The following is a 16,719-nucleotide window of genomic DNA, read 5'->3' as shown; positions in this document are numbered from 1 at the left end:
AAACATGACGATGCAGAGAAATGTTAAGAAAGTTCTTTTAATTTGATGATGATGAATTGAGCCTACTCATATCCCACTTTTGAATGATGTTCATCATTCAGGCCAGTCATGTGAGCTACAACAAGATGGAGTTTGATATATTTTCGAACAACGTAGATTAAAGCTTCCCTGAAGGAATTAGTTTGATATTTTAGTTCCTTATGGACATAAATAGGATAGAAGTTGTGAAGAACACATTCAATTGGGCTTCCTACAATTTGTTCGTACTTCCCCGCTGCCACCCGTAAGGGGATCGATGTTGCCCATATTCACCATGGAAGTAGCAAAATCACTGAAGAAGGTAAACAAGTTGTTGGAATATGTAGTCACCTGAGAGTCAGCAGAACCACCATTAAATAGCTCTTGGTCGGAATGAAGAAGTCCCAGCTGGCTTCTCAAATTTTTGTAGTAATAGTTATCAAAGGTGTTGGGAGTTAGGATATCTAAGGGCGACAAGTTGTCGTCTCCACCACTGAAAGGGCAATTAGCCTGGAGAGAGTTGGCAAATAAACTCAAGATGTTGGTTTCGTTGTATATGTGGCTTCTGAAGTTGGTACAACGAGCTTGACCAATCGTATGAGCACCTAAACATCATTATTCACTCACCTCCATTATGACTCAAAAGAAGACAAAATTAACATCTTCGTATTCATATTGAATGCTTAAAATTACCTGAAAGCACAATCATGTCCCTGGCAGAAAGACCCTTAGCATTGAAAGCTGAGATGAGTCCGGTAAGATTCAGTGTGGGAGCTGGAATATCGTTATTTGCTCCGCTTAGGTTTGCTGTTAATGAGTCTCTCCTTCCCAGCTGTACAGTCCATGATGGTCCTCCCAACTAGCAAGAGGACACACAAAGTGAACTCTTAAGTTTCCAAGGTTTTCCTCAATAGTTATCATCTCTCTCAAACAAGCTGAAATACTATCAACCCATTTCTAACATAAAAAATTAAATTTCTTACTCCAATAATCTGACAAAAAAAACAATCTAAACGCAATATATAAAGGTCCTCTAAATAGTATTGTACCACAATTCACCAAAACTTCATTTGTATTATTTGAACCATAGACATATATTTCTCAAATAAAAACCAATCCTTCGAAAACTTAGGTTAATAAATGACACCCAATAATTCGAGGCCATTAAGGAAATTAAGGTATAGTGGTTACTGCGACCACAGAATCACGAGCAGCAATGGCGAGAATGTCTGCACAAGAAACAACTCCACTGCATATTGCCTCGACTTTTGATTTAATGGTGTCAATCACGTCGAATCCTCTTAAGGAATTGTTATTAGGAACGGCAGTCTTTTCTCCGGTTATGGTCGATGAGTCATCCAACAGCACCGACCCGTCACACCCCTGAGAAACCAGATTAAGCAAGAAATGTTTTAAATGAAGAAAGAATATAAGATAGAGAATGAAGGCGAATTAGATAAAAATGTTAAGGAGAATTGAAATTCTTACGTTAACAAAGCAGTCGTGGAAATGAAGGCGGACCAACGATGCACCCATTCGTTTTTCGTTGGCGACTGCCGCCGTCACCGCATCTCTCACTATCGGCAATAGATATGGACATGTATAACTGTAAAACGTCGAATTGAGTTGCCCATTCACGTTACTCAAACACATTAAAATCCATGCAATACATGCACTCAAAGTATCTCGCCTCATGATTGATTGCTATGCAGCTCAACGTACAAATAAAACTAATTAGACTTCAGAATCGACAATACAGGAAACTTTGGCGTAGAAAGTTTGGGGGAGCATTGTCTATTTATTCTCGCTGAAAAAGTTGATACTTCCTCATAGCTGACACTGATAGATAGCAGCTTCCAAATTTTTTTAGTTTTTTTCCCTCGTTGCGGCAGTTTACAAGTAGGGCAGGTAACATAATTGAGCATGCACTAGCCCACACGTTTCTACCACCGCCTATTGCACCCTGCACTAAAGATGTTCAGTTGCTGTAATAGTTCTTTCCTCGATGGATAATCAAGAATTTTAAATTCTTGCTTACGTGGGTTCAATGGCTCTACCCATTCTAAGTTAAACAAAACAAATGGAAACAAAAAAAACCCTTAAACAATTTGGATCTTACTGATATTTTATAGTAATCGTAGTATTCATACTCCTTTATTCACCAATCTCTGTGTGAGCACTTGTTCTCTCTCTTAGTTATAAAATGGTTATGGATGTGATGATCTTTCATTCAATTGGCGTTCCATCATTTAAAACTTGGACATGCGGGATATTATCTTGAAAGTTTCAGCATGCCCGTGTAAAGTATGTTGTGTCGGTTGCTATAAGGAATTGTAATCAAATTTGAACTCCCTACCTGTTTATTCAAATATAGAACTTTTTCATTATCAGTAATGTTGATGCGCAATTTAATATTATTAGTTATAAAAAATGCAACGAACCCGAGATAGGGTCTTCCATCGATGATTAGCTCGTTCAAGGATCTGTCAATGTCTCCACTAGCTCATTGCTTTCTTTAATGGAGGTTGTGCGCTTGACCTGTATCACATTACAGGTTTTGGTAATGGTGAAATTTTCATAACCATCTAAGTGTTATTTAGTATGATTATATATTTATAATTTATATTTTTTAGAGTGGATTTAATCTTTTATTGATATATATTTTTAATAATTTTCTTATCTTTTTCATGTGTTTGGCATTTACATACTTATCTTTGAACTTTTCTCTTATACATTCATTTAATATTTGCATCTTAACATTTCTTCATCTCAACTCGATCTCATTTCATAGGAAAAGTTTGAAATTGAAAAATATAAATTTAAAGTTTTTACCAACATCTATTAGTCTACTAGCCACAATGAGATGACTCTACAGACATTTGTACAGTTAGCTAATATGTTTTGCTATATAAAACTATCTAATGTATTCAAAATCTTTGTTAAAAATATTATAACTTACAAGGAGCACCATTTTAAGAATCTTTTTATTTTGAGCACTAAAATGAACCTAATCCTACATCATCATTCTAGGATATTTACATGATTGAAGAGAGATGCATCTTATCATTAATATAGCTAGAAATTTAGTCCAATAAAAGACCTTCAACTAGGAGAAACTAAACCTTACAATCTCATAATCTCCTCAAAGTATATTTAAATATTATCACCCATTAATAGTGTAAATGCAAGGAAATGGGAAGACAAACAAAATCTTTAGTGGATTTTTTTCTTTTTTTGAAACTACTTAAACTTGAACTTGAATGAACAATTTGAAATTCTCAAACTCAAAATTTGTCATTGAGATTAAAAAAAGAATAACAATCTTTATAATCAAATTTCTAGCAAACTACATTTTTCATGAAATAGTGAAAATTAAAAAGATCAAACTTCTTCAGAACACAAAGGTGGTAATGTTTATACATCAAGATAATATAATACTCCATTAGGCTTGTCAAAGATTTTGTGTTTTATTGTTCATTTCATAAAAATCCTTTAGATGAATGTTAAACTCATATATATATATATATATATATTCATTTTTTATTATTATACTAATTTTTAATTCAGACACATTTTATAAAATAAAATACTAATTGTGCTCCCTCTTGATATTGAGACAAGTAACTAAAACCTATTTTTCTTTTTCCAATGTGTATTATGAACTTTATGAGGTGAAAATGCATTTACTTTTTTAAATTGAGATGAATCAATTGAAAAATAGATCTAGGAAAAGCAACAAATGTATTTTTGTTGTATATGAAGGAATGGCTATAAATTAATTAAATATCAAAACTAATATTTTATATTATAGCAAAGAAACATGGCTAGAAAGATAAGACAAATATTGATATTATAGTGGTGTTATTAGACAATCTTTCCATAAAATATGGTAACAAAGAGGAAGATTGATACATCACAAACTCTCTATCTAATTCAGTACTCGAACTTCAATGTCACAACAAATATCAATTAAAATGTATACGCTACAATATTTAATCAATCTATATGAAATGAATACAAGTTGTCTAATGAGTAAAATTTATGATTTAAAATGCCACCTAACTTTTTGCACAAAGAACAACTAATTATTTAATTTGAATTGATTACATGTTTAAAACTAATGATTCGTCCAAACTTTAATATTCTTAATAAAGAAATGCTAATAATATATGATTTTTTTAATTAATAATAGAATTGAAATGTTAATTATTTTTAGCAATGTTGAGAATATTTAGTTTAGAGAAACTAAAAAGGCTTTTAGCTTAAGACCATCTAAACATGATGAGAAAAAAAAAATTATTGTAAGAAATGTAATTATTGGACAACATTTAGTACGTCTAACCTCACATAACAAATAGAGTGATCCACTAGATGTTAGAATTCGTGAAATGTAAGAATAATTGAAGACAATTAACAATGATTGAATGTATTGCTTTGAAATTGCTTATTGCTTATTGCTTAATTACAATGAAGGATATGACATCCTTATAAAGAAATCTAACTCTAAAGATAGAAACCCTAAATGGTGGAGTCTATAAGATTGACTGAGAGTTTGAAACACAATGCATGAATCAGTCATGTATGCACAAATAGCATAATAGACAAATTAATGGATGAAACTTTCAAAAATCTAAACATAATTTTCTTTTCCTAGTTTGCATTATGCATGGAGATAAATATTAATTAATTAATTTATAATTAATTAATTAACTAAATAATAAACTATTTAGTGAATTAATGTAATTGAGTGAATAATTAATATATAAATTATTTATTCCAATACTAGAGACATTATTATATCAACTATTGCAAATAATCAAATAAAAAAATATCATTTAAAATGAAACAATAAAATTAAGAGAAACACTAACCAAAGTCAATAACAATGAACTATGGATATTGTCTATGATGTTTTTATGAAAGGAATGGCCATAGTTTTGGCTTTAAGAGAATTAATTAAATAAGTATAGAAATAAATGACAATGATAAATCATCTATTGGAAGAGATGTATTAAATTGATAAAGAAGAATAGTGTATTCTAGATTTTGTCACCTTATATTTTTCTTGAAATCATATTTTATTTAGAATTCATTTAGGGTTTGATCTAAATGACTTAGATTGAATCTAGGTTTATGGGTGTTAGAGGGGTTTTGTCAATTCCCTTTAGGTCAAATATCCCAGGATAAAAGTAAACTCATGGTGAAGTTTGAAAGCTTCAACTTAAATGATTACCTTTAACTAGCTCAAATAAAGTCATTTAAAGACAATCTGTCCAAGTCTCTAGTTTATAGCATTAGTTGTTAAAAAGTGGAATGAAAAACTAGGATTTGAGTTCAATTGTGAAGAATGTTGGATGCGTGAATTCAAGTTACATTTAGATTTGGTGGTATTTTCCTTTATATGTTGGATTTATATTTCAAGTTTTTGGGCTCAATATATTTAATTAGGATTTGAGATTATCACAATTTTAGGATAACAAGGAGACAAAGTGAACATCCAAGCAACCTAACTAGTTAAGTGGGTTATTTGGCCTGTTAGCCCACAAATATACTCAATCTTGATCATAAATGGTATTTGTTCATGATCTTAAATAATTGACCACTATTGATACTCAATATTACCTTAAGACACAATAAGAAAGAACACATGAAATTCTAGTCTACTTTAAAAGTACAATGTGATTGAATTCCCAAGGTAACTATTTATTGTTGTATAATAAGTATAAGTGTCCAAAATGTTCCAAATACTAGGGTGATATAAGGTTCAACTAAGACATTATCTATATACAAAATTTATGTGAGACACAAATCCACAAAATTAGGAAGCATATAATGTGTGATCAAGGTAAAATCCCTTCTCAATTCACTCCATCCTCTTGAATGATAGATTCAATATTGTATTTCATAATCAGTACTGTCAAAGGCAAACATACTAATGAATGAAAACCTCACTTAACAACATGCCTAAAAATAATGCCACTTACCGAAAAGTAAATATTTTTTATTTTCAAGATATTTCTAAGACATGTGAAGAGAATAAACATGGTTTAATTTATAAAGATACAACACAAACAAAAAGGAAAAAATAAAACTTTTTTGGTCACTAAGATCACTTAAGCCTTTGAAAGTATATGAAGTTTTACTTGAATGAAGAAAGAAAAAATATATGAACAAATCTTAATTACCTTATTAAAATATTAGATCTATGGTTAAGTTAAGGAAATTAATATTTACCACTTGAACACCACATATTAATAGTTTAAGGTAGATTAATGATTAAAAAATTGATCACGCTAAAAATAGTATTAGGATAATAGATGGACATGAACACAATAAAAATTAACTTGGATTTGTTTAATATAGTAAATAAAGATTTTGAAAAGCAATGAAATATAAAATTCTTATAAAAATAATAGAAAAGATTAAACACAAATAAATTTTTTTTAATCTATAAGTACAAAATTAGTTACATGGGAGTTTTGAAATACACCATAGAGACACTAAGAATAATGTTGAAATGCACATAATAGAAATATAAAATATAAATGCCAAAATAACTAAAAAATGCTAAAACATAGATGAAAAATGTTGAATTATACTAATTAAAGATATTAAAAATAGTAATGCTAAAAATGCAAGATAAGTGCTAAAACATTTATAGAGGTACTTTGAACTAGAATGTAAATGTTATAAGACCTAGAATAGCAAGGAAATACAAAGAAATCATATGAAATCTAAGTGAAATTGGGTTAGTGGAAATAAATTTTGCAATATATATGGTTAGAAGATAAAGGATTTCAAAGATCCAACAAATAAAAGATGTGGACCAAAATATTATTTAGAACCTTAAAAAAATGATGGTTAAGATGGATGTTACTATGAATGATGTCTAAAAAGGATAAATATACAACAAAGGATGTTAGAGAAGATAAAAGAATAAAGATGTTGAAATATTCAAATAGGAAATAAAAATATTGAATATAAATGAAAAATCTAAATATAATGTGCAAGTACTAAAAATATAAATATGAAACATTAGGTTAGGACCAAACAACAAATAAAAACTCATACAAAAATAGTTATTTGAAATATTGTAAAGATATGATTAATTAAATATAAGATAAAATTAGGAAACAATACTAGAAGATGAAACTTAAAAATCTTATTTGACAAAAGGACCAAACATGGACTAAATGATCCAAAATCCCCACAACAAAACTAGTTAGTGACATCATGATAAGTTCCCAAAATATGAAAATATTACAAAAAAATGAGCGATAAAACATATCATCTACAAAACTGAAAAGATAATTTTATGTAAAAAAATACTAAAAGGTAAACACAAATTCTAATGATACAAACTACATAGAGAGTTAGAAATGTTGTTTCTACAATGCAAATATTTAATTTGATTGTGTAAACACTAGAATATAGAGTGGATACTATTGGGACACTATAAATTTTAGAGAATTTATTTTTATTTGATCCCTAGCGTTGTTCCTTCCCCTTTGGTACTTGTTAAGCCATGGGCCTTGATATGTATATACTTTTAGTTTTAATTCTCTGATTCCCTTAGCTCTCATATTTTGATACTTACATGAAATCTCAAACCTCATTCTAAAATTGAAACCTCATCTTCAAAGTCCTCTTTTCCTTCCTATCCCCACTTCCCATAATATTGTATTTGCTCTCTATTACTAAAACCGATATCCTAAAATAAAATTAAAACATGGAATCTTTTAGTTATAAGTTTTAGTTTCCTCCAAATGTTTGAAACCCGCTAGTTTCTCCTTTCTAACCTTTTAAGATTAGATTCCTAAAACACACTCAAATTTTAAAATCTATAGATTCCTATTCTAAGTTTTCTTTACCCCAACCCTTGACTTGTTGTTCTCCTTGTGGATATTCAAACCTAAAACATTTTACTTTAGCTTCCAATTTCCATTTTGACCCTGACCTCTACATTTTGACTAGGAAATGGTACCTAAGGTTTCCAAGTATTTGTTTCCTCCCCAACGCCAAACTTCGTGTTGTTGTAGTGTGTTCTACTTGGAAATTTGTGTCGTCCAATAAAGTTGCCAACACCCACAAACTGATGATTCACCTCCTCTAACATCAAATCGTCCCTCAAATGGCCTTCAAATGCCTTGTTCTATGCATGGATCATGCCCTTGACTAAAAAAGCACTGTGTATTTTTGGAAAGACTAATAGTCAATTGCGACTTTCGACACTAATTTCTAGTGCCTAATATCGGTTCTATGAACTGAAATAATCAATAGATGTCTATTGTTTTTCGTAGGTATCATTTGCCTCAGAGAGATCGCCCACATGTGGGTCGACCCTCTCACTAATGGACACCGACATGGTAAAAAAAAGCATGCAAATCGTGTTCTTAAAAAGTAACTCACACAAAATGCTGACCAACAAACTGAACCAATCTCGTGCTGATATAATGTAAAAATCGACAAGATCAATTGTATGGACGTTGGATGATTGGATTGACTCACTAGGGAGACAAAAATAATTAGTCAACTAAATTTAGTGGATCCTAAAAGTAGGTGATCCTAAGGATAGACATGTAACCAATAAATTAAGATTAAGATTAGGCTAAAAATAGCATGAGGCTAAATATGGTACACTCCTAAGGTCGTCTAATTCTACACTAAATTAATAAAAAGTATTTTTTTTAATTTTCTATACGTAAAATTAGCTACTAAGATTTGAATTTGATGGTCAACTTTATTTATCAAACAATTTTTTGTGATGATTATTTATTTAAAATTATTTTCAAATATTGAAGTGTATTTAATTTTTTTAAATATATAAATTTATATGTAAAAGTATTACAAAAATTGAAAAGGTCTTTTTTGTGTCAAATTTTTTAAAATTAGATTTTAAGTTTACAAATTTCACCATTAAAATTGACATCAACCTTTAAAATCAATGTCGCATATTATAAAAGTATAAAAGAGTCTTAGTTTGTTTGTTAACAAATGCATTGTACTTGAAATTCTATAGTTAAAAAAATACATTAGAGTTGCGACATTAAAAGTATCCATAAAAAATCAAGGTACTAAAAAATATCCATCAAAGTCAAGTCATTAAAAAGATAATATTAATGTATGAGAAATATTTTTTATATTTAATCACACATATAATCATTTGTAATGCCTAAATTTAATGGCGAACCTTATTTGTCAAGCAAAATTTTTGTGTTGATTGTTCATTTAGAATTGTTTTGGTTTTATTTTTTAGAAATTAATAGATAAAAATATTAAAAAAATAACTGTAGGGGAAGCATACTAGTAGCTATTATAGCTAACTTTGCACACCAATAGATCTTAAATGGTACTTCAGATTTTGAGGATTTTGTTCTGGTTGTCTCTGTATGTGAATAAATTGCTTATAGCTATTGTTCTGGTTTCTGGTTAGTAACGACACGCAATGTGAGATTCATTATGTGTGCAATGGGTCAAAAAGTGGTCGTGCACTACAACCACCTCAAAAATGGCCAATGCTTATGCACAAATACCCCTATAGTTGTGTGATATGGGTATCAATAAAGTTTCACAACTCCTACAATCGAAATCCAAAAATTCTAACTATTCGGAGTAAAGTGGACAGCTATTGGTACATGTGAGAATTATTAATGAATATTTAGTTATCATTTTTTCGGTTTCTTTAAAATTAGTAATGAAGAAGCTCTTTTATTCAATAGTAAAACACTTTTGACAACTAACAAGAAGGTAAATTTATTGATTGCATAACCATTTCATAAACAAGGAGTGATCGCTAATTAGAACATACTCCCCTATTCTTCAAATTTTAAATTATATTTTACAATAAAAACAATTAAAATATACTGCCATTAATCTTAAAAAATTAAGAAATAAAAAAAATGAACACATAAAAGAACTCAGCTAAAAAGACTAAACAACTAGCTTACAAATTACAAGACAAAATAATAACCATTACAACCAAGTAAAAAACAATTGATAGTAAAAATAGGCCCAAATTCCAAACAATGAGGCTACATCATAGGCACCTTTAGTTAACTGGTACAACGCATGCATATCCACCGTCCGCCAAAAAAAAAAGTATAGAAATCAATCAATATTCGTAAGCCTAATAGGCCTTGAGGTGAAGAGAATGTAGGTTGTACTGTAGGCATAAACTTTCTACCATTTCTCTAGCGAACAGAATATTTCACTCCCAAACTTTATCCATTTTAATAGCATATAAATATATTTCTTTGTTAAGCTTGGGAGTGATAATGATTGACGGTAAGTTCCATCCTTTGCTTTTGCTTTAGAGAAGATTTCTTTTAATTACGAGCCGACATAATCTTCTTTTTTCCTTGCCGTTTAATTACCGCCTAAATTGAAAACATTCTCGAAATTCAACATGTGCAACCAGCACGTATCCATCGCCGACAATAGATATTAAAGCTATTCGAAGGGGGATAAATATAGATATTACCTATACTAACATTATACTTTTAATGTAAATATATAAAAATATAAATATAAAACTGATATAAATAATTTGAAAATAATAAATTGAATTTTAATAAACAAAACTAAAATATTTACCAATTAAATGATATTTATTCGATTACAATTTAAATCTAATCAATATAATTTTTACAGAATAGTTTATATTATTCCATCTCTAATATCATACATTAAATATCCAAATAACCATTGCACATCGTATACATTGATTATTGTAATAATTTATAAATACCTTTAATTCTACATAGACTAAAATAGACGCATCTTTTTCTGGACCAAGAGTTTACAATAACGTAATGATTTATTTAATACTAAATGCACTGATCGATCTTGACTGAAAGATTGAGCTATATCTGTCTTATCTTATGCTGTTGCAGTTCTCTTGTATCTTCTGAATTTTCTTATTCCAATATAAAATACTTCGCTTTCAATTACGTCCAAAAAGTGTGTGAAATTTGAAAGATTGCTCAACATTATGCACCACCGACAATATAAATTATTAATCAGGTGACCCCACTTTGTATAATAATATAATTTTTTCTACGTGGTTTCACCAACTGAATAAATTAATGAGGGCCAGAATCGAGATTCTCCCTTCCAAAAGGTTCGATCAATTTTTTAAATCAGTGGTCCATAGTAGTGGGTGTAAATTAATCATTTATCTAGAGTCTTAATATTGACTCACATTTTTGAACATACAGGATATCACTTAATATTTGTAGATTCATAGTAAACGACCATAATAAAAGTTTAAAAAATAATTCCACCTGAGCGTAAGTGTCGTATGGCGTGGAGGCACCGAAAAAATAGGTCATATAAACTTTTCCACCTAAGAGGCCATCTGCTTAAAGCAGTCCCAAATTTTTTAACAAAATAAAAAACGATCTCATTCAATATTTTAAAATAATATTAGATTTGAGAATAATATACATTTTTTAAACAAAATAAATATTCCTTCTAGGATCCAAGTTGAGCTATAATGCAAATATTGGGAATCTATGGGAGATACATCACTAATTGATGTCTCAATGCTAGTGGATGAGTATGCTTATTTTTTATTTTGAGAAATTTCTAATGGGAAATTCTTGGGAGCAAGTTTGTTGTGTGTAGCTATTGCAAAATTGATCAAGGAAAAGCATTCTTTGTGGTAGCTTTCTAATTTTCAAAGGCAAGGCATAATTTTTTGACATGTGGACTATGAATGAATAAGGGCTCTTATTTATTTTTGCATATATGGTCACCAAATTTTAATCCCAAAAAACACAACCCCTCAAATGGCTTGGTACTCTAGTTATGCCACTCGATTGTCTCTAAAGGGTCATCTGTTACCTTTAGAGTATCCAATATTGCTTCATGATCAACATTACTAACCATCCAAGGCAAATGTAGCCTACATTGGACTTCAACTCGTTATCCGTGGAGGGAATAAAAAGGTGTGGCTTGAAAGTGATTCACTAAATATTATCAATTGTTTGATCAAAAGGACGACTCCCAATTGGACTATCAAACATTTAATTCAAGACTACTTTGTAATGATTTCCAAGTTGGAAGATATCCACATAACCCATTTTTTTCGAGAAGGAAATATGCCTATAGATTACGTGGCTAATTTAGGAGTGGGTTATGATAGAATTAAGTGGTGGATGGCAGGGGAAATATTCCCAATACACTTGTGTGAACTGACACAAAGAGATGTGGAAAATCTTGCTCACTCCCAACGGGTGAATATTAATGATGATTCTGTGCCAAATGAGTAAAGTCATTTTTTGTAATAAATGGAATCGAAACAAAGATTGGGCTTCCAGAGTGTTCTTAGACGCCTGGTTTTGTGTTGCCTAGTTTAGGTTTGGAATTAAAACTGTGAACCTCCAAATTTGCAAGGGCAATTTTAATCTAGGGGGAGATAAAAACAAAATGGAGTCGTCTTCATGCCAAAAATGGGAACAAAATAAGGAGTTATGGACTGAAATATTGGATGGTGGTCTTGCGCCTTACCTCATGAAATTGCATGGTCAAGATCCCAGGAAGACATATGAGTTTGTGAAGGGGTGGAGTAACAACATTCTTAGTTCTTTCGAAGCTGAATTCAGAGTTGATGAGGCCTTCATAGCTGAAATTATTGGTCAACAAATGGAAGGGAAAAAGTTCCATAGAGAGCGGAAGGCATCGGAAGAAGCTCTATTTGTGTTCTTCGACAAATAGAGCAAAAGGGATAGGGTGAGGAAAATGGCAAATGGGGGCTACAATAGAAAGGATCTCTTAAGTCTCTGGGCGGATGTGGCTGAGGTTATAATGAAGTACGTCACTCTACATGGCCGTTATCCTAGTATTTTTCATATTAATTCACCATTTTAAATCATTTTAGGCATGATAGGAAAATTTCTTTGTCTTTTTATTTACTCTCTTCCTTGGAGCATAGCCTCTCAAATCATGCCGAAAACAGTGAAAACCCTATATTACATGAGGGACTGATTCTCCTTATCATGGAACATGCCAAAGCGCATGAGGTCAAACCCTCCCCTATCCAAAAGATTGATAACAATCCTATTTCCTCAGACAACTCTGTTTATCAAGTGGTGTCAGACACTAAAATTGATAAGAAAGTGTTGGGTGAATTGACCATAGACTGGAAGGACCTTTAGATGTCCAACGACCCAAATTATTGCCCCACGAAAGATAAAGAACTCTAAAAAACTACTTTTTTAATTTTAAATCGTGCAAATAAATACTTTTTAATTTTAAATCTTACAAATAAAATCATTTTTACTTTCCATACTTTCATTATTAGTGGTCCCACTCAAGTACACCCCACCAAGCCATGCCTCACTCAACTATTAGCTTCTTTTCATATTGAGGAATATATTTGAAAAACCATATGGTTAATCTTTTGCCTTCAAATATTTTTATTATTCTTTTAAATACTTAAAAGGTCGAATGTAATTTTCTTCCATTTTAAAAACAAAAAATCCTCCGTAAAAACGATATGTCGAGAGTTCAAAACATTTCAACATTTCGCTAGTAAACCGTTTAATCATGAGGTAGATCGATTCCGTTTCATTTTGATTGTGCTTCATATGAATGATCGTTCATGAACTTATACATCAAACAGTGAGCTATGGACGATAGATGGATAAATATAAATCATGACAGATGCAAATAAATATTTTAATGCTGGCTGACATTACATAACTCCTAAAGAGTGCCCTTTATTGACTAAAGACACACTGCTCTCATCACCTGCTTTACGTGAATTTCTGGAATACTTGCCACAACTCATAATATTTTATTCTCCCATCAAAGCCCCAATAATGCGGAATGGTATTTTCCTCATAACTACCATTCCCGGTGTACGCTGTCAAACTTTATGTAGTCCAGAATAATCCCGACCTTGATTTGATAACTTTATTCACTGAAGAACAATGAAATATTACAACGACAAACAGTAGCTGAATGAAAGATATGTATATGATGCTCAATTGGGCTTCCTACAGTTGGTTCGGACTTCTCCACTGCTACCAGTGAGAGGGCTTATATTTCCCATATTCACCATGGCAGCTGCAAAATCACTGAAGAATGTTGTCTGGTTGTTAGCGTAGGTAGTAACCTGAGAGTCAGCTGATCCATTATTAAAAAGCTCCTGATCTGAGTGAAGAAGACCTTGTTGACTCATAAGATTTGTGTAGTAGTCGATATCAAAGGTCGTGGGAGTTTGTACATCTAAGGGCGAAAGATTATCATCTCCACCGCTGAAAGGGCAGTTAGCCTGCACAGAAGTGGCGAATGTGCTGTTGATGTTGGTTTCATTGTAGATGTGAGTTCTGAAAGTGGTGCACCGCGCTTGACCAATTGTATGAGCACCTAAACATCATTAAACACTCAAACTTCATTAAACCTAATTTCTAAATGGAAGTTAAGCTAAGAAACTTAATTCTTGTATCCAATGCTTAGAACTACCTGAAAGGGCAATCATGTCCTGGGTAGAAAGACCCTTTCCAATAAATGATGAGTTGAGTCCGCTGAGGTTCAATGTCGGGGCTGGAATGTTGCTGTTTGCATCACTTAGGCTTGCATTTAACGAGTCCCTCCTCCCTAGCAGCACTGTCCATGTTGGCCCTCCCAACTGTCAATCGCAAACAACAATTTTTAAAATTAATTCCTCGTATAAACTACAATACATTTTAACATGATCGATGATACTACACGATGCGTCCTCCGGTACCATTTGATCTAGGAAAAAGTGGATCTTAAACCCTCATGCTTATCACAAGAAACTTTAACCAATTGAACCAAACCCCAGCCCTCCCACGTTGATAAATAAAATGCAAATACAGAGTTTCTTAAGAGAACAGTAGTTACCGCGACCACAGAATCACGAGCAGCAAGGGCGAGAATGTCTGCACAAGACACTACTCCACTGCAGATTGCTTCAACTTGGGATTTGATGGTATCGATCACGTCGAATCCTCTTACAGAATTGTTGTTTGGCCCAGCGGTTTTCTCTCCGGTTATGTTCACCGAGTCGTCCAGCAGTATGGATCCGTCGCAGCCCTGCAAAAGCAAATTAGCAATTGAAAATGGTCTCGACTCAAGTTAAATTGAGAGCGACCAAACGAAGTAAAAGTGAGCGCGCCCTTGGAGAGCTGAATATGTTACGTTAACAAAGCAGTCGTGGAAGTGAAGACGGAGTAAAGAAGCGCCCATTCTTGATTCATTGGCGACTGCAGCTTGCACCGCAGCTTGGACTGTCGACGATACATTTGGACAGGTAGTACCGTAAAAGGTCGAATTGAGCTGCCCCTTCACTTTACTCAAACTCAACAACAATATCCATGCAATACATGCAATCAGGCTACGTGCCGTCATCATTGCTTGCTCTGCAGCAAAAGAAATATATCCCACAAATTAAATTGATCAGTCGACAGTGAAGAGCTTGGAGAAGTCTTGGTTTCTTATAGTCGCACTCGCTGAAGAGGCCAATACCTCTTTAATGTTGAGATTGTCATTGAAATCGATCGATCTAAAGCTGGGACCTTGTGCCTACTACGCATTTGACTAATGTGACAGGGTAGGTAACTAGATTCCACATGTGGTGGCCCTCACGTATCGACAGCCGCCCACAGTTATGGACTTCGTAATAATGTTAATATATTAAGTCATAGTTGTAATAATGTAAATCCCGTAAGAATACTTATTAAGAAAGCAGGGACAGCTTGAACGGCTCATTATTTCCTCCAGTAGGGTGTACGCCAGCCTACCCAAGTGAGAGAAATATAAAAATTTTGCTTCTTTGTTTGGACGTTTTCGCATGTTCTACTGAGCTTATGCCCCGTTAGTACCTAAAATCTTTGGAGTGATCCGTAATTTGTCTTTTCGTCTGTAGTAATTTGCCGAACCTAGCGGTCCGTGTGTCAAGGAGGATACTGAATGGAAGAACGTTCGGTGGTTTAGTCTAAATTCCTCTGTGAATGAGTGAAATTCACTCGAGAGGCTCAAATAAACACATCGTCACACGTAATAGGCCAGCTGTCGAAAGAAAATTTGTTTATATTTTCAGTTTTATGTATCGTTTCGGTATTATGGATGTTATTAATTATTATTTTTTTTCATTCAATTCTGTGATCACTTTCATAGTCAATTGCACGTATAGAACATGAGTTTTGCTTGATGTTGTTTGAACTAAAGAAATCTAACATTTTGTTTAATTTTGAAACAAATATATGTTATGAGCATTGTAATTTATTTTAATGAAAATGTCTTAACTAATATTTAAAAAAGATAATAGTACACATATTTTTTTAATGGGTGCGTGGTAAAAAGTCTTAGCATTAATGTTTAAATGAGATAGAATCTGAAATAAAGATGAAAAACATTAAAACAAGGGGTAAGTCCATACAATTTTTAAACAACTAGTGTATTCCTAGTAGAGGGAGTATCTTAACTATCAAGCTTTTCCCTAGACAATTCTAAGGACAACATCATCAATAGGCTTTCAAGGAGTATCTTCCAATTGAGCCAAAACTAGGGATATAGCTAGTGCTAAGTAAGGAATCTTGTTAAAGCAAAGCTACCTAGTATACCAATCACAAGTGGACATAAAGGATTGTTGAGAGGACCAGAACCAAGATTCACAAGCTATTTAATCTTTGGAATCTTGAGGCTAAGAGCGATGGGACTAGGATCCTTTCT

The 16,719-nt window shown here is 32.2% G+C and overlaps 1 protein-coding gene across 1 annotated transcript; it reads right to left on the bottom strand.

The window, feature by feature from the left end:
* Nucleotides 1-237: 237 nt before the first annotated feature.
* LOC131037418 (uncharacterized) lies at nucleotides 238-15,505 on the bottom strand. Its single transcript, XM_057969564.2, has 8 exons — nucleotides 15,187-15,505; nucleotides 14,890-15,081; nucleotides 14,488-14,653; nucleotides 14,009-14,391; nucleotides 1,507-1,722; nucleotides 1,210-1,401; nucleotides 712-877; nucleotides 238-623 (listed from the first exon to the last, which is right to left on the bottom strand). The coding sequence occupies exons 1-8, from the start codon at nucleotides 15,397-15,399 to the stop codon at nucleotides 238-240; spliced, it is 1,914 nt and encodes a 637-aa protein (XP_057825547.2). The 5' UTR covers nucleotides 15,400-15,505.
* Between the last annotated feature and the right edge of the window lie 1,214 nt (nucleotides 15,506-16,719).

Source organism: Cryptomeria japonica, chromosome 3, assembly GCF_030272615.1.
Source record: "Cryptomeria japonica chromosome 3, Sugi_1.0, whole genome shotgun sequence".
Classification (NCBI taxonomy): domain Eukaryota; kingdom Viridiplantae; phylum Streptophyta; class Pinopsida; order Cupressales; family Cupressaceae; genus Cryptomeria; species Cryptomeria japonica.
Note: the sequence above shows the minus strand (reverse complement) of the source record. Positions and strands in the feature narration are given on the sequence as shown.